This window comes from Chiloscyllium plagiosum, chromosome 22 (genome assembly GCF_004010195.1).
Source record: "Chiloscyllium plagiosum isolate BGI_BamShark_2017 chromosome 22, ASM401019v2, whole genome shotgun sequence".
NCBI classification, from domain to species: Eukaryota; Metazoa; Chordata; class Chondrichthyes; order Orectolobiformes; family Hemiscylliidae; genus Chiloscyllium; species Chiloscyllium plagiosum.
In genome coordinates this window covers 35,552,464-35,573,737 of record NC_057731.1, presented here as the reverse complement: position 1 = coordinate 35,573,737, position 21,274 = coordinate 35,552,464, and the positions used below count along the sequence as shown (strand labels likewise).

Below are 21,274 nucleotides of genomic sequence, written 5' to 3'. Positions count from 1 at the left end.
TTCCATTTGGTAGTTTTCACAGGACCAATCTCATCTTATTTTTGATTCCACACAATATCGTTTGTATTTTACATTTCTAACCTGCACTGGAAAATTAACCCGTGTCAATACTGATTTTACATTGTATTGTTCATACAAATTTTAATGTCATTGTCAAATGTACCTACTTGGTTAAATTGGTAAAATTTTCTTCTTCTTCTTCGTCAATCTGTTCTGAACAGTCGAAAGATGAATTGGTGCTTGTACTGCTGCGACTGTAAGGAAAATCAAACAATGAATTGCAACTGTTTTTGTTTTCTGATAGGCATCTGATGGCTGCACACAGTCACTTCATTTACCATTTCTAATAGATTTCAACAGATGATACTGTACATACTGGTGTCTATGACTGAAGAGGATGAAATATAAAAAAAACCCTTCAACATACAGTTAGTTATTTTTTTATTTGGTCTACTCCAATCTTAAAGTCAACTGTCTTTACTGATGGTAAAAACAATGACTGCAGATGCTGGAAACCAGATTCTGGATCAATGGTGCTGGAAGAGCACAGCAGTTCAGGCAGCATCCGAGGAGCTCAGCAAAATCGACGTTTCGGGCAAAAGCCCTTCATCTTTACTGATGGGCATGAATAATCCATTATGTTGACTCAGTTGTTCATGAACGGTCTCAAAATATATGATGTGGATTTGCCTGTGTTGGACTGGGGTGGACAAAGTTTAAAATCACAAAACACCAGGTTATAGTTCAACTGGTTTATTTGGAAGCACTAACTTTCAGAGTCCTGTTCCTTCAACAGGTAGCTAGCTGATGATCAACTTTCATTTTAAAATCAAAATCGTGAATGAAAATGATTTGAAGAATGGAGATTATTTTGTTAATTTTTCATTAAGACTTGATAGTGTTTGTTTTCAATAAGCAATTTTTTTTGCTTTAAAATGTTAACTTGGTACTAACAGTTAGTAAGTTGTAATATTTTCCTATGTTATGGCACTTTGTTTGGTTTTGATTGTTGTAGAGCAGTTACAAATCATTTTCAGTGGATGTACGTTCACTTGATAGACACATGAATGGAAGGCAAAGAGAGGGAAAGAGACCATCCATGTGCAATAAATAGTGTGTTTTAATAAGGATTAGAGTCAGAACAAGGTTGGTGGGCTGAAGGGCCTGTTCTTGAGCTATATTGAATTGTATGCTATTCTATATAGCTGACAATCCTTCATTTGAAAAGGACCAATTTGTTGTGATCTTGGCATATGAGAGAAAGGGTAGACTTCTCCAAACTTAAACCACCTAGCAGTGAGATGTGATTTCTACAGATACTGTAGAAGGACACTACTAAAGCATCAACTGCAAATTGGCACAGCTTAAATTACTTCAGTATTTAAATATGAATCATAATTTAATTTCAATCCTAATTAATCCCAACAGCCACATAGTCATCAAGAGTTTTAATGGTATTTTGAATCAAGTAATTCAAATATACATAACTAAATTTATGCCTAATAATGATCTTTGAAGTATAATGGTAACAGGAAAATTAATTCAGTTGAAAAGGCACTGATTACATGAATTAGAAAGACAAGTCTTAAATGGTACTAGTGTTGGTCATGTACAAGAAACAGTTGCCAGCTGGTTTTTACTAATATGCCAAGTGATGCACATTTAGCTTGTAATTAACTTGTGCCTCTTTACCTGTCATATTGGAGGATTACAAGATTGTTCAGTTGTTTTGTGACCAAGATTCTAGTGGTGGAATCTTCCCATGACCTGACCAATGTTGGTGAGGACATTGAGAGAATTGAGTGAGATCAGCAGTGGGTTGTTTCTCACAATCAAAAGCAAAAAGTCCCATTTTCCAACTAAGTATTAACAGCAAGGGGCAGTGAGAATCCCAGTTACATACATCAGTACATATTAAAATCCTTATTATTACTTTGTCTCACTTTTTTGATGCACAGTTTCTCCTTCTTCCATCTGTTATACAGAGACATGACAGAGTCAATGCCAAATGTGAAAGTCAGAGTGGTAACCTGGTGCTCTAGCTTACCACTTACTCCTCCAGCCCTCCAGTCACGAACATCATAGGGTACTCTCCAGGAGTAGTGACCACATTCATCCCTCCCTGCCCCCATTCCCAAACAAACCATTCAAGGTAGCTGTGGCCAGCCAACGCTTGATAGGATACATAGTTGACCTTTAAGAATGACACTGACCCCAGGAATTCCAGGGTATCCTGCCAGTGGTTAGTACATACACCAGTGGCAAGTGGGAATATATGATAGGGGTGTGGAGCATAGACAATTAGGAGAATTTAAGACGATTGCAAGGGTTTGCTGAGTGAAACTTGCCAAAAAGATGTCACTTGGCTGATCTCTGGTAAGATTCAGCCCTTGGTTTTGTTCAGGAATTGTTAAACAAATACTGACATCAATTGTGTCTATCCTCTAGACTATTCCACTGCACTTAGAAGAAATTACACTGGGAGAGTTTTGCAATGTCTGAGGAAAAAAAAATGTAATTTAAAAGAAAATCAATAAAAATACAATGACATTTCATTTTCAGTTATTGAATTTATACTCAGATTCATTTGTATGATCTTTCTATTACTTACATTGAAGCCATGGGCATGTAGATTCCAGAGTCTTGAGATTCTGGCCTTTCATTTTTCCATTGACGTATCTGTTTAAAAGAAAATTACAACAATCTTTGAGTGTTGATGCAAATTAGGCTTATTAAATATTTAAAGGGGAAATTTACAAACCCTGCAGTTATTACAGTAAAGGGCATTAAATTAGTATACAATAAATTTAAAACTCATTTTTACAGATATACAGAAATATCTGTTCTGAACAAGAATCATTGGACTCAAAACCTTAACTCTGTTTCTTTCCACCAATACTGCCAGACCTGCTGAGTTTCTCCAGCACTTTCTATTTTTATTTCAGATTTCCAGCATCCACAGTTTTTGGCTTTCATTGAAACATGTCTCTTTTTCTTTTGCCATGGTTTTCTTTGTAAATAAACAATCATGATTCTGGTTGGAATATCCATTTTGATGACTTGCAAAGATTTACAACTAAGGTTTTCTGAATAAAATTTAACTTTCCTGCAAATATTAACATCTGACTTAATTATCAAATTTCTAACATTGGTTCGGCCGCTGTTGGAATATTTCGTGCAATTCTGGTCTCCTTCCTATCGGAAAGATGTTGTGAAACTTGAAAGGGTTCAGAAAAGATTTACAAGGATGTTGCCAAGGTTGGAGGATTTGAGCTACAGGGAGAGGCTGAACAGGCTGGGGCTGTTTTCCCTGGAGCGCCAGAGGCTGAGGGGTGACCTTATAGAGGTTTCCAAAATTATGAGGGGCATGGATTGGGTAAATAGGCAAACACTTTTCCCTGGGGTTGGGGAGTCCAGAACTAGAGGGTATAGGTTTAAGGTGAGAGGGGAAAGAGACCTAAGGGGCAACTTTTTCACACAGAGGGTGGTACGGGTATGGAATGAGCTGCCAGAGGAGGTGGTGGAGGCTGGTACAATTGCAACATTTAAGACGCAATTGGATGGTTGTATGAATAGGAAGGGTTTGGAGGGATATGGGCTGGACTAGATTGGGTTGGGATATCTGATCGGCATGGACGGGTTGGACCGAAGGGTCTGTTTCCATGCTGTACATCTCTATGACACTATGACTCTAAATCTTGCATGTCGTTATCCTCTTAATATCGTCAAATCAATCTGAATTAATTTTAGCACATTTACTCTATAAGTTACTTATAGTTGTAGGTGTCCATCAAATGAATCATGTCAGTGCATGAGATTGGTACATTTCCTATTTTGATAAACCAAAGTCACCCTCAGACACTCCTGACTTAGATTGCTAAATGCAGAATATTACCCCACTCCCAAGCTGAGAAGAACAAGGAGATTCTAACATTCAATTTGTCCCTTCACTTCTTACGCAACCTGTTGGCTTACATGACTCCCTTGATTGACAGAAAATGTTTTTAAGTGCACCTCTGCCAACCATTTCCAAGAGATGTACAACGTTTCTGTTTGTATTCAAAACATTTGGCCTTTCATCAGATCCCTACAGTATAGAAGTAGGCCATTCAGCCCATCAAGTCCAACCTTGACCCTCTAAAGACCATCTCACTGAGATGCATCCCACCCCTGTAACCCTGCATTTCCCATGACTAATCCAACCAGCCTGCACATTCCTGAACACTATGGGCAATTTGCATGGCCAATCTACCTAACCTGCACATCTTTAGACTGTTGGACGAAACCAAATCACCCACAAGAAACCCACGCAGACTCAGGGAGAATGTGCAAACTCCACACAGACAGGTGGCCGAGAGTGAAATTGAACCCAAGTCCCTGGTGATGCGAGGCAGCAGTGCTAGCTACTGTGCCGTCCCACTGCTATATTTTAAAAACACAGAACTGGGGAATAGATATCCATGTGATATTACTTTTCGTATTTGCATATTTCCAGTGGGTTGGCCTGCCTAAAAAAACAAATCTATCCTAAATACTGAGTCCTTATAAATAAATAAACAAATCCATTTTGAACTTCAGTCATGCTAGTTAGATTTCCTAATTGGAAGAAATTGATCATTCAATAATCTACAAAAACATATCACTATGCATTAAACATTAAACTCGTTAATATGTAAATAAAGCCACATATCTATATTTACATAAAGTATAGGAATTATTTTAAATTCACAAGACACTTACAGCTGCTAGAATATTCTTTGGTGTATCATAAATATTTGACGGGTCCTCAAGTTGCGGAGGCAGTGATAAAGAGCGTGGCTTTTCTACATTAAATGTAGATGGGATGGGCTGTAAACAATCAAACAAAAGTGAAAAGTGAAAAAATAAATATTTTTATCATGTTTTCAAAGGAATTGTGTCCACATTTGATTTCAACTGCTATACAAAGTATAATCTAGAATGCTGATTAAAGTCAAACATAAGCAATAGGCACACAAAGCAAAAATGTGAATAACATTCTGTAATGCCATTTGAAAAGTTGATACATCATTAGATACAATTTGGCACCAACTTTAACAAACTTGATCAGAAAGCAATAACCTATAATAGTAGGTTATAGAATTTACATCAGAGTTGACACTGTAAAGTCAAAAAGCAGGTTATAGTTAAAACTTTGTAGTAAAAGGTAGGAGTTAAAAGGCTATACTAAATGATGGTTAAATAACTAATTTTGGTTTTGATTTTACTAGGTACTATGTGAACTCATGCTATGTCTCTAACATTTGTAGTGCATGATGGTTCACTGAAAACAAATAACCCAGGCAATGACTCCATACCAGTCAGGACTTTCAGAATGACTGAGATCTATGAAAAGAGAATTCACAAAAAGTCCTCCTATGCCAACTAGAAGGGAAGGGCTTCTTCTGGATTAACCTCCAAGTGAAAAACTGGTGAGAATGGAATCCACACTCAAGGAACTAAGCATTGTGGGAAGTTGGAGTCTATGGAATCACCTAACAGAACCTATACAACAATGAGTCCACTAGATTATGCTCAAATAGTTGAACGATGAGGGCTTGACTTATAATACATTGGACCATTTACCTTGGTAAAGTAGCAAGAATGAATCTTCCATTCACCTGGAGGATTTGGACTTTAAAAGGTAAGAGCTGAAAATGTGTTGCTGGAAAAGCGCAGCAGGTCAGGCAGCATCCAGGGAACAGGAGAATCGATGTTTCGGGCATAAGCCCTTCTTCACGAATGAGGAAAGTTTGTCCAGCAGGCTAAGATAAAAGGTAAGACTACAGAGAATGTGGTGTAATGTATAAGTGCAATATGAGGTTTCCTATTGTGTTAAATGGGTCAGGAGCTACACTTTCTGCGCTCTAGTGTATTAGTTGCCTACTAAGCATTATTTAGTAATGTTGAGCTTTGTTGATTTGTGAGAACAAAATTCAGAAAAAGTGAAATTGTATTGAACAATGCTTTGCTTAGTTAATTAGGAATTCATATGTCTTTTTAAAACCTTATAGTTTCTATGGGGATCATAGCAATGGTATTATCAAAAAACATGGCTTTTTCGAACTACTTTTAAAGTTAAAGTTACCATGGTTTCACAAATGAAATCACCTGGAGTTTTCAGCTCATGTAAAAACAATTCTAAATGATATATGTAACTAAACAACAAAATGCAGTGGCTATTACAAATGCAGTGACTGTTACCTGGGAAAGTCGTTTAACCATCATTTTAGGATTATCATAAATAGATGTGTCCATTTCTGATGAAGCAGATTCAACATGTGGTTTTGGATTAATCCAGTTAGTTTTTCTCTGGTTATTCTGCAAACAAAAACAGATGCTTTAAAATCATTTGATCCATTTAATGAGACCTTAAGTCCATAAGAAATAGGAACACGAGTAAGCTGTTTGGCCACTGGGCCTGCTCTGCTATTCAGTAATAAGACCACTCAAATCTACACCATTTATTGTGCTTTCAGAACCACGTAAATGCAAAATAGTTCCAAGGGAAGACGTACAGCACAGTCAGTGCAAAACACTTTGAACACTTCTGAAACAGTTACATAAAGAACTGAATAGGTAAGGACAGCCGATTTCCTTCTTCAAAAGTATTAGGGCACTGGGTGTTTCTTTCAATAACATACAGTAGTTTCATTATCATTATCACTGACATTAGCTTGTTTAATTATTCAAATTAAATGCCTTGTCATTTTGGTGTTTAAACCTCTGCCACTGGATTATTAATTGATACATCTGGATGGTGCAGTTGGTAGCATTCACACCGTTGTGCTGGGAAGATTGAGAATTCCAGTCCCACTTCAAGAGTGAAGCATAAGACTTAAGCTTGGCATTCAGTGGATCATTCAGGGAGTGCTACACTGTTGGGTGTCCCATCTTTTTGAAGAAACATTAAATCAGGGACCCCCTAAAATCAATTTGCCCTGATACAATAAAAATAATTAATCAAGATTCAATTTTGATTATGAATATGGCTGCAGAAAGTGCATGAAAGAAGTTACTGATATCCTGAAAAAATCTCTCTGAGCTTTCAAAGTAACATGATTGATGACTGTCATAAGTTGTGAGGGTGAGAAGTATCCAATCCCCACCTCCTGCTCCACTGCATAGAATCTGTCGCACACAGAAGCAGACCGTGCGACTCAAACAATGTATGCTGATGCTAATGCCCCACCCAACTCTCCGTACACAGCATGTGTCTCTAAATATATATTTCCTTCCTCTTCACTATTAAGCAAATAGTATAATTTATGTACAAAACACTTCAAGTAATGCATATCAACAGTACCTCTAGAATAGTAGTATAAATTGGATCAGCTATGCCTGGTGAAGGTGTTCCTGGCTGTGGGTGTTGCTCAATATTGGCACATTTTCCAGAACCAGCCTGTAAATAAGAAGTAAAGGATCGGTAAGGTCAGACCAGTCTGACAATGTACTGCTGAAGCCCATTTATTATCAGCTTTCAGTATTATAGGGTGCAATAGGATTGGCTATAGAATAACATTTTTGTCTGCAACTGCTAATTCAAGCTATCTGATATGAAACATTTAAACAATATATCAGTGATTTGGTATTTTAGTAATCCTAGGAAATCTACAAGAGTGGCAGCAACCTGTCAAACTCCTGCAACAGCACCTTGTAAAAGTGCGGTCTGCCACACAGAAGGACAAGGACAGTGAATACCTGGGAAGAACACCGTGTTCAAGTTCCCTTCTCAGGATTACATCATTCCAATTTGGAGATACAATGTTGTTCTTTCACAGACACTGGGGCAAAAACTGGGAACTCCTTCCCTGAAAGCACTGGGGGTGGAACCACACCAAACTATAACTGTTCAAGAAGGTGGTCACCTGCTTAAGAATAATTTAGAGTTGGGCAACAATTGCTGGCCTTTCCAGTAAAACGGTCATCCTTGGAAATGAACAAAAAAATTCAACACATATTGATCTACATGCTTGGCGAGGGAAGTGACAGAGATGCAAAATGGTTGTGATTATTCATAGTTACATTGATTAGATATTCACTTCTATTTTTGCCAAAACATAAACCATCCAAAATGTCAATAATGTAAAACACATTGATCTTTACTTCTTTCAACAGGAGAAAGATGGAATTGAGAAGTGAGCTGGGATTGCAGATAGGGACATTCTTTCAAAGCCACCAGCCTTTTCATTGTATTAAATATTTTGGTGCTTTTAATTGTTTGGTTTATCTTATAAGGTTAACCATTTGGTTAGTGAATGTTTCCCCAGGATGAATAAAAGACTGTTCTGCATATGTGGGATCCAATTTAGACATTTTCACAGAGTGGGAGCGCAGAACCACGATTGTATGCACAATTTTTAATTTACTCAAATAAATGGACAGTAAATTATGGTGCACATCCATGACATTGCAGTATGCAGTCCTAGCAGGCCAATCACTTTACCTACCAGGTGCATTCATTTGTAAAATATTTTCTGCTGGATAAAACAAATCTCAAATAAAATCATATAAAAACAATAAAATAAAATTTCTGATGGAGGTTTATTGATAATACGTACATAAGATAGAGGAGCAGAATTAAGCCATTAAGTTCATTGAATCTGCTCCACCAATTGATCATGGCTGATATTTTTTCAACACCCATTCTCCTGCCTTCTCCTCATAATCTTTATTCGCCTTACCAATCAACAACCCTATCCATCTCTCTCTTAAGTGCACTCAATGCCATGGCTTTCACAGCCCTCTGTGGCAATGAGCTCCACAGATTCACCACCCTCTGGCTGAAGGAATTCTTCCTCACCTCAGTTCTAAAGGGTTGTCCTTTCACTCTGAGGCTGCGCTTCAAGTCCTAGACTCTCCTGTGAGTGTAAACATTTTCTCCACATCCACTTTATCCAAGCCTCTTAATATTCTTTAAGTTTCATTCAGATCCCCTGCATCCTTCTAAACTTAATCAAATCACAGTTCTTCAGTCTGCTCATACGACAAGCCTTTCATTTCTGATCTGAAGTCTTAGCTCAGTCTCTCTCTCTTCCCCACAAATGCCGCCTGATTTGTTGACCATTTGACTTGATTTATTTTCACATATATTTTGTTACAAAATACAGTGAAAAGTGTTTATGCAGAGTGTAGAATAACATATGGTGTAGAGTGAACAGTTTTGCAGGAATTAATAAGGATATTTATGCAAACCCAGGTGCTGAGAATAAAGTGTTAACAGATTCTCAAAAGTATTTTTATCTTGTCTACTAGATGGTATTAATTTAAATGCCCTGGATGATTTCATGCTTTTCTGTATCTCTATAGCTTTTAATGTGAACAGAAAAAAAAAATATTTAATATCAACTTCAAATATAATATTTATAATTTACAGTTATCTTTACCTATAATTTGCATGATCAAAAGTATTGTTTGAACAAAAAACCACTTTTATATGGATTATAACAATTAGGATGTCTTAATGCACAGCCATAACATATTAAAGGAATACTGAACTACTGCTTCTGAAGTTAGAATGATGTGGGGCAAGATGCCCAATTTTAAAGCGTCATAAATACCAACTTTTAGTTGGAAGGGGAAAACAAAGCTAAGCTGAACCATGAATTGAATGTTTGTACATATTCCTAAAACAGAAAGGTATAATACAAAAGTTCTGGCTTTTTAAAACACAAGTTCCAAGATAATTGTGAGACTTTTGACAGTCATTTTTTTTTTACCTGGGATTGTTCCTCAAGTGATGGAATTGTCTTCATGTGAAGCAGATTTGCAATTATGCCTTGCAATAATTGTGCAGATTCTCTGTGGAAGGAACGGCTCAATTAAAAATAAGACTAATGCAGTTAAATGTTATCTCATCAGTAATACCAATACATCCTTAAATTCATTATTTATTCATCAAGTACTTGTAAAAGTTAACTGATATTAATTCTGTGAACCTTCTTGTTATTTTCACTTTTTCACATTTTGCTATGGACCTATATTATCAGATATGTGAGATGGAAATGTTTGCACATCACTTGCAGGAATTGTTTCCACACAGTAATTATATATTGAAAGTCTTACTAGCTGGTGCAGAAAACCACTCATTCTAGCACAACGGTAGAACAGTTTCAACACGAAAACTGACTTCAGCTTGGAATGAGACTTTCTCCGGTTTCCCACAGTGAAACTAATTTTCTTCTCCTTAATCTCTTCCTGATGTAACTGACTCCCTGCTAAGGTTAGTTGCAACATTCACCCCTACATACCATGAATTCTTTTTGTGCAACCCTAGACTGAATCCTGATCGTAGGGTGGAAATATAGCCTCTGCCATACCATGTCTTGCCTAAGGTTATATGTACTGTACACAAACACACTATGTTAGCAGGAGTTTGGTTTAGATAGATAAAGAATATGAACCTTGGAAGGTTTACCCATCCATAAAGATGGAGAAACCAGAGCTTATTGGGCCATATCAACTGCTTTGGTTGACATAAACTAATTCAGCACTGATTCTCACTTCAGTTTTGAATTGTCTTGGTTCATTGAAAAGGTAAATGATGAGTGGATACTATGGTGCCTACACAAAGAGAAAGAAATAATATAAAGATCATGGTTGAGTGGTCCCTGGCATTTGTCTGACATTTTTGGTGTGGCCTGTAATTAAGCCATTCCCCTGTCTCCTTGGCTGCAAACATGTAAGGAACAATCAACAAAAGGTGAACACTATAAGAGAAAAAGACTTACTGCCAAAATCATTTCCACAAAGCAGCTTCAAAAAAAGTTGTTTTGAAAAGTATAATGCATTTATTCTCAAAGTTATTCCTAATCAGAGTAAAATTTGGCTAAAAATCAATTCCAGCTTAATATTTTATGATGTTTTGGACCACAGTTGTGCTCATTTCCCAGAATACTGTCATAGGAGATATTCCCTGTTTAAAATTTAACATTTTTCCATTATATTTGGTACTAAGTTAAATAATTTACATAGTTTCATTCTGACTCCAATTAGTTTGTGGAAAGTACACAGCTACTTTAGTACAAAGTGATGGGAAGAAGTTGAAGGAAATTCTTACTGTGTTTAAATACCTCAACATGAACTGTACTTCCTACAGGAGTAGGAGGTGATTAAAGACATTGACCAATATAATTTTTAATATTTTGTCAAGATCAAAGATAAGGTGAGCTTTCTTTCCTTCAGGATATTTTAATCTTGAGGTGTTTGCTTTCGCTGATCTTAGATGTATTGTGAATTCTCCCCAGAATTATGAATATATTTATCGATTCTTAAAACCTTATCTCTAAACAATTTTGATTTTTTTAATGCTTACATTTCTCCAATAAGGAAATAATCTCTTTCTTCTGTCTTCAGCAAAACCACAGACTCGGAGGTACATTTAAACAGTCTTTGAATCATAGCCCACTTTGGATGACCGTCCAAACCATGGCATAACTCTGTTGTTCTTTTTAAACAAGGAGAAACAGATATTAGTCTAGCTGGAAGCCTAGTTACACTTGAAATAATCCAGTTTCATATTTTAAAAATAGTAAGATGACAATAAGCTGAAGTATCATGTATACATCTAGACTGCAGTTGGAGCTGCACTCATCTGGAGGACTGGTGTGTATTCAATCATTTTCCCAATTTGTGTCTTGAAAATCATGGAAGGAATTTGAGAGGGGAGGAGGTGAGCCACGATTTTCAGAGACGCCTGTCTCTGATCTACTGATGAAGGAACAGCGCTCTGAAAATTTGTGATTTCTAATAAACCTATTGGACTATAACCTGGTGTAGTGTGACTTTTGACCTACTGATTAAAACATAGTGGGGATACGATGATTCAGTTTTATGAATTAGACATTTCTGTGGAAACATGTTACCTGTCACTTATCAGCCCCAGCTTGTTTGGGCTGCTATGGATGCCTTCATTATCAGAGCAGTTGTGAATGGAGAGCAAAGTGTTTAAACTTATTTTAACAGCACCACTTCTGACCTAGTGACACATGAATGGTCATTAATAAGTAGATCAGTGGATCTGTTTGGAATATAGCTGTTACAATTGTGAGGTTCAAAAAAATTGTTGTGTTTTGGTTTGTGATTTTAATATAACATAGAGAATGAAGGTTTCATGTATCCTTTTAGTGATTACTCATCTTTCCAGCTTTGTTATGAGCTTACTTGTCTCAGAAATGTTATACTCTGCAAGGTGGGACCTTATTCTGAAAAGGTTACCTTTTATTAATTCTTCTATTAACATTATTTCTCCTAAAGTTTCCAAAATCTTGATCAAGTTTCATTACTGCATACTATTGATCAAAAGCAATTTCTCACTAGCAAATTGCACAAAGATCTGATACAGTGTGTTCCTTGCCTGTAAATGTTTAGACCTAACTGATACACATTAACCACAGCAATCTTAATTGTACCATAGTCTTTGGCCTACTCATATGAAAGAACCAAAATATTTTTAATAGAATTGTTCAAATTTCCTATGGCTACTTTAACACTTTGGCAATCACCTCAGACAATGCATAATACATTTTAACTCCTTCATTGAATTTGGACACTAGATACATTTCCTTTGCAAATTGATATCAGGAATTAAATCTGTCCCCTAGTCAAGGGTGCCTGTTACTTGGTGTTTAACTATTCAAAGTCTTTCTCTGTCCTGTTCAATGATTCTGCCTTTCATTTCTCTGCAATTCAAAACTTTCTTTTTCTTTTACACTTTGAAATTCTAATTCAAGTTTTGCATTTCACTTTCTTTACAGCTAGCTGTAGCAAGGCACTCAAAGTCATGCTGTTTTTTTTAAAATGAATACCTCAAAAAACATAGCCATTTAACCTTGCAACAAATATAAACCGAAGTCACTGTACAATCTCATTCCAAGCTCAGTGCCCCTTCCTTAGCCTGTGGATTCAACATTCTAAAACAGCCTTTACATTTGTTAGAATCTACAAAAAGCCAATAAATTTGAAAAATAAATTTGCACTCAGTGACCAACTGAGATCCTAGCAGATTCATCTGTCTTCAAAATTTGGGGTTACCTTTTAGAATAACCTTGTAATCCAATCCTATGTTGGATCCATGAAGTCTTCCCCTTTCAAAGTCTATCTCCATGAAAACATGAATCATATGAACCTTGAATCCAGAAATGCTAACAACAAATGCTATCTTTAGATTTCAAACTTCACTGTATTTTGGAATTGCATAATCATTTTAAGGTGTAACAATTTACATTATATTCTTAACACTTGCCTGGGACGTTGAAGCCTAAAGAAGTCTATCCACTGTTAACACTGATATTTCTGCCATTGCCGACAAGTGTGAACAGCTGAAACCTATTTAAATAAATTGCATATCCCAAACTCATCTGTTAACAATCAAACCAAGCAGCTTTGGGGTTTGGCATTGCTGCCCCTTTCCACTGTAAAATGCTGTTTCTTGGAAACTGCTGCTTATTCTTAATGGTTAACTGTTTGATTGTATTTTCTACCATTTGAAAAAATCAAACCAGGCAGGTTTAGGGCTGTTGTATTGTGTTGTAGTTGTATTAACAACTTTGAACAGTTTGATTAGAAAATATGTCAAACCAGACAGATTTGATGCCAATCACATGCCCATGTCCCCACCCCTTTAATTTATCCTATGTTCAAAAACTGTCCCAAAACATAACAACCTCATAAAACCTCACATTTATAACATTTATTGAAAAAAAAGAGAAGGGCAAACTGCTAATATTTTATGGGAATGAAATTGAAGGAAACTGTTATTTCATCTAGACAATTTGGCCTTGGCCTGCTTTCAATACTGTGTTTGGATTTTTGCAAGATAAATCCAAAAGGGGGAAAGAATAAATTACATTGTAAACTAAAAGTGGAAAGATGGTTTGAATGCTACTACTGATGGAATGGTCAAACATAACATTTCTTAAAGTGTATTTTTCTTATATAAGTTGAAAAGGTATCAAGCATATTGAATTGTTAGAGGGTCCATTCCTTCCTAAAATTGAATCAATACCTCTTTGAAGATTTAAGCTTTTTGGCAATCATAGTTTAAACTGCCAATTGGGATTCAATAGTCAAATATGACATAATAGAATAATAAATAAATTGATTCATGAAGAACTTAGCATATTAAAAAATCTCTCGATGAATATTATACAAAGCAATAAGAAGGTTTTATTCTGTGAAATGGATCAAAAAATTAAATATTTACTTGTTGATATGTATTTTTCCATGTGGAGGCAATTTTCTGCACTGTTCTTGGTTTTTGAAGTAATATAAGGTATGCTCATTGTCCTTTGCTGTCAACACAAAGTATCTTTTTTTCCATGATGCCTAAAGAACAGAATAAAATTATTCACAGTAATGTCAAACATCTACTAAAATAAACTCACTCTAAGTACACTTTAATTGCACGTTCGGTATGTTACTGGGACAGTATCTAATAAATCTACGTTCATAAGTATGTGAAGAATGCTTAATTCCTACTGAACTGTTGGCAATAGTATGAATTTTAAATGAAAATATTGTAAATTTAGCTTATGTCAGCTCATAATTTTGTCTAGTGGTACACTTTTCTGATTTGAAATCAGATTTTTGCAATGATATAAAATGCAGTAAGGTTGCAGTTTACACGCTGTATTTAATTTTTCACCAATTCTTGGACATAATTCAAGACACCAGCTCTGAAATTAGTTTTGTCAACTTGTGATAAATTGAAAATACTGCAGTGCCATTCTTGTACTACAGCGTACTGTTCTGATTTGAATGTAACGTAGTCATAGCCAAATTAATTACTTTTAGTAATGTGTTTGTAGCTCATCAATGTTATTCTTTCAAAGGAAAGTTCATTCTTTAAGTCTGCATACATTAAACCAAGCCATTATACATACTTTAGAAATACAGTCTGTCCATTGTCATAGTAGAACATGCCCTTCAAATATTTAAAAAACTACATTCTAAATGTTCAAGTAAAGTTCATTAATGTGAATATAAAATATAACATAAAAGCCAAACATTTTCTTTTTGTTTTGAAATACAGAATTCTTTGATGTTTGCATCACATGTAGACAGAGTTGATTTAAAAAGGCATTTGGCATGCTTGCTTTCATTGCTCAGACTTTTTGAGTACAGGAGTTGGGATGTCATGTTGAGGTTATACAGGATGTTGATGAGGCCCCTTCTGGAGTACTCTGTCCAATTCTGGACATTCTATAATATGGATATTATTAAGCTGGAAAGGATTCAGAAGAGATTTATGAGGATGTTGGAGGGTTTGAACTAGAAGGAGACACTGGATAGGATGGGACTTTTTTTCACTGGAGCATAGCACTTGAGGAGTGACCTTATGGAGGTTTATAAAATCATGAGGGGTATAAATAACAACAATAATGGCAGGTTTCTTTTTCCTTGGGTGGGGGTTTGAACAGTAGGGGGCATATTTTTAAGGTGAGACAGAAAGATTTAAAAAAGACATGAGGTGATAATTTTGTTTTACACAGAGTGATTTGTGTGTGGAATGAATTTCCAGAGGAAGAAGTGGTGACTGCAGGCATAGTTACTGTGATTGAAAGACATTTGGATAAGTACATGTATGTGAAATGTTTGGAGGGATATGGGTCAAGCGCAAGGAGGTGGAACAAGTTGAATTTGGGATTATGTTTGGCATGGACTGTTGGTCTGAAAGGTCTTTTTTTCTGTGCTGTATGACTCTATGACTTTATGTGGCCCAAAAGTCTTGCTAAACTCCAAAAGAATTGGCACAGATATGTTCCTCAGTTTGCAATTTAGCTTTGATTGTTGTTTTGGAGAAAGCTGTCTCAATAACAGCAGCAGTGCTTTCAAGAATGGGGTAAGGGTTTCTCTTTTATCCAAAAGCAACATTTAAATAAATATCTTGAACATACCTGAATTCCAATCCTCTTGCCTGGTGGTGATTTTGTAAAGTATCCTTCAAAACAAATGTCATTCTTCCCGATGACATTCTCACCATCATTCTCTTCATCATAAAATATCACCGATAAACGATTGCCTATTTTAAAAATATACACACATTCGAGCATAAGGAGTAGGAACAAATTCACTCTATTTCAGCAGAAAGCCAAAAGTGACATATCATATACCAAACATTAAATGAAAGTGAAACTACTATAGTCCCAGAGGATCATAGGGATGCCTTTCCATTAGAAAGAGATGACTGCTGGTGGTTTAACCTGAGGGTCACCATGCCTCAGACAAGATGAGAGGTTGAGATCTTCATGGTAACCTCAGCTGCTGCAAGGAATGAACCTGGGTTGCTGGTGTTGCTCAAGTGTTTACAAGCCAGCTCTTCAGCCAACTGAGCTAATCAAGCGAAAAACATCAGTGACAAAACTGAGGGCAACTTTAAAACCAGTAAGAAATATTTTCAGTACATCTTTGTATCGAGCCTAGTTCTCAAACTTTAAAAAATTTCATCTTCGTTGACTTTCACAATAAAGGAGATGAGAAAGAACCCCAGCATGTGGCATTTCTGAAAATAATGAAGCAAAGTTCTTAAGGCCACAGTGTAAATTTATAATTTGCACTATTAAAGGCCAAATCCATTTCACAAGTAACATCTTCATGGCCTTAATAGGCTGGAATTAATAGCAAATTAATTATTATCAAGAAGTTTACTATCTTGATATTTAGCCAATCCTTTTTGAAAGAAAGCATCCGATTTCATTTGTGAGAGAAGTTGGGAAATGACAGTGCACTTTGAAACCACGAAGTCCACTCCATGGGCGCAAATTTCCTGTGAGTGCAATTCTGTTTTTACAAGTGAGTGCCAAGAGGAAGTATCCTTTTGTGAAACTGACAAACAGCCTCCACTGATGCTGGTCATTTTGGAATTTCAGTTTGAACTCACAACTATAATTAAACAGCCTGAGAACACGTGGGTGCGGTGTACAAATAACAATTAACAATGTATCATTTTAATAGTATAAATCATATACCTGTGCCTTGTTTACTCATTTTCAAATTCTTCATAAGAATTGGAATAATCTGGAAAACAAGTAGTTTATCAGATAAACTGCATCAGAGATAACAGTGACATTAAAACAGAATTACCGAGGAAGTATTCGAATGCTAACGAAATAGACCATCAGTGTCAAAAGGCATTGAACTAACAGCGCGTTATAATGAAGAACAGCAGTGAGCTATTCACATTCATGAAAGATCTCAGTGATCCATATTGGGACGATGAAGCTGGAGCTGAAAGCTGGGTTGTTAGCAGGTACATTTGTACTGCTGAGGATCCTGAGGGTCGCCGCACTGCCGGCTTGCTCAGAGGGTCCTTCCAGCTGCACTGGTTAAAGTGCAGTTAGCCAGCTGACACACTCGCTTTGGTCATTCTCATTCACTGAGGGTCTCAGGCGTGGGCGGACAGCGAGTTTCTTGCAGGAGGAGACTCCCACGCCACCTCGCTCCGGATTTACACCACATCTGGCGGATTGCACCGTTCAGACCTGGATCACAGTTGTACTGCAGGTTACACATGGCTCAGCCCAAGGGTTTCAGATGGAGCAAACTCCAGTAAACTTGTTCCAACCCGAAACACCATCCGCTACAAAAAAAAAATTCCGGAGGTTTTTAGCACAAAGCTCTGTTTTAAAACACATCGAAATTAGTTTCGAATACAATGGCGAACATAGCTGCCCGGAGATTCTGCTTAAGACACATACTATAATTACGTTGTTTTTTAAAATCGACAACACTTTATATGTTTTTAAACCTACAATTACAGGGGAGATAATTGTTTTCCAATGTTTTTTAGTAACTCGAATCCTCCCTCTCCCCATACTCGTACCTGCCGCACTAACAGGTTACTTCGACGTTCACATTGAATAAGACTTTACAATCCAACATAAATTGGTGTCACAGCCTATGTTTTACTAAAAGACGTACCAGCACAGAGTTGTTCTTATGGAGTAGCTGTTGGCTGCTGCTAGTTTCTCTTGCACCTGCACACGACTCTCCTTCAGGACCTGCTCCAGCTTATTTAAAGGCGTAGTCTGAACGGGGCTTTCCAGCTAAATATTCCAGTGCGGTGGTTTCCAAGCTTTTTTCCCCTTTGCTTTCACCTGTCGACGTGAACACGGACGATTTGCGGGATATTTTTTAATTCCAAAAAAAAAGCACGGCTCCTGCGTGTAATGATTATATTGTTGCTTATTAGCTGCAGAAACTTACAGTTAGGAATTGTTGATCATTAACAAGCAAAACTTTAATTAAGATAGCATGTGCACATTAGAAGGACTAGGTAACCAGGAACTGTTCTGCACCTCAATAATGGAATAAAACTTCTAATGATTATTGTCCAGACCTCTATTTGATGTAAGGCCATCCAAGAGATATTAGTTTCAAGATAGCAATGCTGAAACACAATTCCAATCAGGTGAGGTTCTGTTTGTCAATGTGCTTTTGAAAAATAAGCTCGAAGCAAGTAAGCTCAATGAGTTGAATAATATCCAAGGTGCTGCTATCCAGCGAAGAATAAATCAAAACACTAAAAATCTGAAAAACAAACAGGAACTCCAGGAAATACTCAGTTAAAATCACCATACAGAAAGTCAAGAGCTCACAGCTCCTACTGTCTGATCTGATTGCTTCCCAAATACCCCCCCCACAGATAAGTTCACCATGGACACACAGCCCATCTTCCTGATCTCTTAGCAGCCCTGGTTTCCCTTTAGTTATCTATTTGCGTTTAATGTAATTATATATAATCTTTGGGGTTTCTTTGGCTTTATTTGCAAATATTGCACCTTGAATCCTTGGCTTTTGCAATTTCCTTTCTAATATTACCCCTGCACTTTGTTGGTGCCTCTCTGGGCTTTCAACAGATTCGAGTGCTTGGCATCTGATCTTTTTTTGCCTTCACCTGAAGTTGTAAGCTTCTTGACTCACAGGACTTGCCTCTTCCATCCTATTCAAGAACATTAAGAACAGGAGTAAGCTGAATCCAAAGATGTGCAGGTTAGGTGAATTGGCCATGCTAAATTGCCCATAGTGTTCAGGGATGTGTAGGTTAGATGCGCTAGATACGGGTAAATAAAGGATATTAGGGAAGGGAAATGGGTCTGCATGGATTAATCTTTGGAGGGTCGGCGTGGACTTGTTGGGCCGAAGGGCCTGTTTCCACACCATAGGGATCCTATGGATTCTATTTATAAGCAATTTAGATTCATGAACCTGCTCCACCATTCAATATGATCATGACTGATACCATTTTAGTCACAATTTCACTTTCCTGCTCTCTCCATAATCCTTCAACCCATCACTAAAATCTGACTATCTCTGTTAAATCTACTCAATGTCCCTGAATCCATCACACTCTAGATTTAGTGAATTCCACAGATTCATGACCCTTTGAGAAAATAAATTTCTCCTCATCTCTGTTTTAAATCTTTTACCCCTTATCCTAAAGCTATGACCTCTCATTTTGGGTTGTCTCACATGAGGAAAAAATCCTCTCTATGTCTACTTTGTCAATTGCCTTTAACATCTTGTATATCTCATTTAGATTTCCCTATATTTATCTAGAGAGTATAGGCTGAAACTGTTCAATGTCTCTTCAGAAGACAAATCCTCACCTCTGGAATCAATACAGTGAATCTCCTCTAAATGGCGTCCTATGTGACCACATCCCTCCTTAAGTAAGGGGACCACAACTATACACAAGTAATGCCTTGTACAATTGCAGCAATGCTTCCCTACTTTTATACACTGTTTATTTAGCAATAAATGCTAAAATTGAATTTGCTTTCCTTATTATCTGCTGTACCTGTACACTAGTTTTCTGCAATTTATGTACAAGGACACCTAGATCCATCTGCACTGAAGTATTCTGAAGTTTCTCTCCATTTAAATAATTAGTTGCCTTCCTACTCTTCTGATCAAAATGGATAACCTTACACTTATTAACATTAAACTCCAGCTATCAGATTTTGGTCCATTCACCTAACCTATCCATACCCATTTATGAATTTCTTATTTCTTTATTGAAGCTTATTTTCACATCTAATTTTAGTGTCATCTGCAAATTTGGCTATAGTACATTCTATCCCTGCATCCAAGTTATTAATATAGATTGCAAATATTTTGGGCCTGAAGATCAATTGCTGTGATACCCCACTGATTACATCTTGCCGACCAGAAAAGACCTTTTTAGAATCATACAATCCCTATAGTGTGGAAGCCGACAATTTGGCCCATCAAGTCCACACTGATCCTCCAAAGAGCATTCCACCCCATCCCTTTCACCCTAAATTTCCCATGGCTAATCCACCTAGTCTGCATATCCCTGGACATTATGGGCAATTTAGCATGGCTGATCCACCTATCCTGCACATCTTTGGATTGTGGAAGGAAACCAGAGCACCTGATGGAAACTCAAGCAGACACGGGGTGAATGTGCAAAATCCACACAGACAGTTGCCTGAGACTAGAATTAAACCCAGGTCCCTAGTACTGTGAGGCAGCAGTGCTAATCACTGAGCCACAATCTTGACACTTGTTTTCTGTTGGTTAGCAAGTTATCTCGATCCAATTGTATAAATTGGCTCTAATACCATATGATTTCATTCTTGCCTATAACTTTTTATGTGGCACATTACCAAATGCCTCGGGAAGTCCAGATATTTACATCTACAGGATCTCCTTTGTCCACCTTGCTTGTTACCTTTACAAAAATCTCTGGCAACTTAGTCAAATATGAGTTCCTGTCATAAAGCCATATGGACTTTGATGGATTGCATTTTGACTTTCCAGGTGTCCTATTAGGTTCTAATAATTTCTTGTGGTGAGATATTTGTTCTGCACTCTCAATCTGCTTGCTAACTGCTTCCTGCTTCTCTGAAGCTGATTTATCACTGTGTAGCTGTTTCTAATCAACTTCTGTCAAATTACATCTCAACCTAGTAAAACTGGCCTTTTTAAAATGTTCAATTCATTTTCTTGGTCTACCTTTATCATTTTTTACAACAACACTAAATCGAATAGAATTATAACCACTACTAAAACTTTCCCATTGATACACCCTCTACTTCCCCAGATAGATTCTGAAAATTAAATTCAGAAGTACTTTCTTCTGTTGGGCTGAATATACATTGACTATGAAGTCCTTTTAAATGCATTTTAATCTGTTTCCATCATTGTTGGACTGATTTTATGCCAATTTATAAATCCTAGGGTGATTTAAATTCCCCACCAATCCCAAACATTTGTTTCTACACTTATTAGC

General features: G+C 36.8%; 1 protein-coding gene across 1 annotated transcript in view; it reads right to left on the bottom strand.

Annotated features, from left to right (window-relative positions):
• Positions 1-18,017, bottom strand: part of LOC122561204 (pleckstrin homology domain-containing family S member 1-like) — a 28,167-nt gene extending 10,150 nt beyond the window's left edge. The window contains exons 1-11 of the mRNA XM_043712783.1: positions 17,938-18,017; positions 16,986-17,034; positions 15,915-16,039; positions 14,222-14,343; positions 11,333-11,464; positions 9,738-9,819; positions 7,325-7,420; positions 6,223-6,339; positions 4,741-4,848; positions 2,612-2,679; positions 168-254 (exon numbers count right to left, since the gene is read on the bottom strand). Of these exons, the coding sequence (XP_043568718.1) occupies positions 168-254; positions 2,612-2,679; positions 4,741-4,848; positions 6,223-6,339; positions 7,325-7,420; positions 9,738-9,819; positions 11,333-11,464; positions 14,222-14,343; positions 15,915-16,039; positions 16,986-17,019 (971 nt within the window). The 5' untranslated portion in view covers positions 17,020-17,034; positions 17,938-18,017. The remainder of the gene's footprint in view (positions 1-167; positions 255-2,611; positions 2,680-4,740; positions 4,849-6,222; positions 6,340-7,324; positions 7,421-9,737; positions 9,820-11,332; positions 11,465-14,221; positions 14,344-15,914; positions 16,040-16,985; positions 17,035-17,937) is intronic.
• Positions 18,018-21,274: the final 3,257 nt, after the last annotated feature.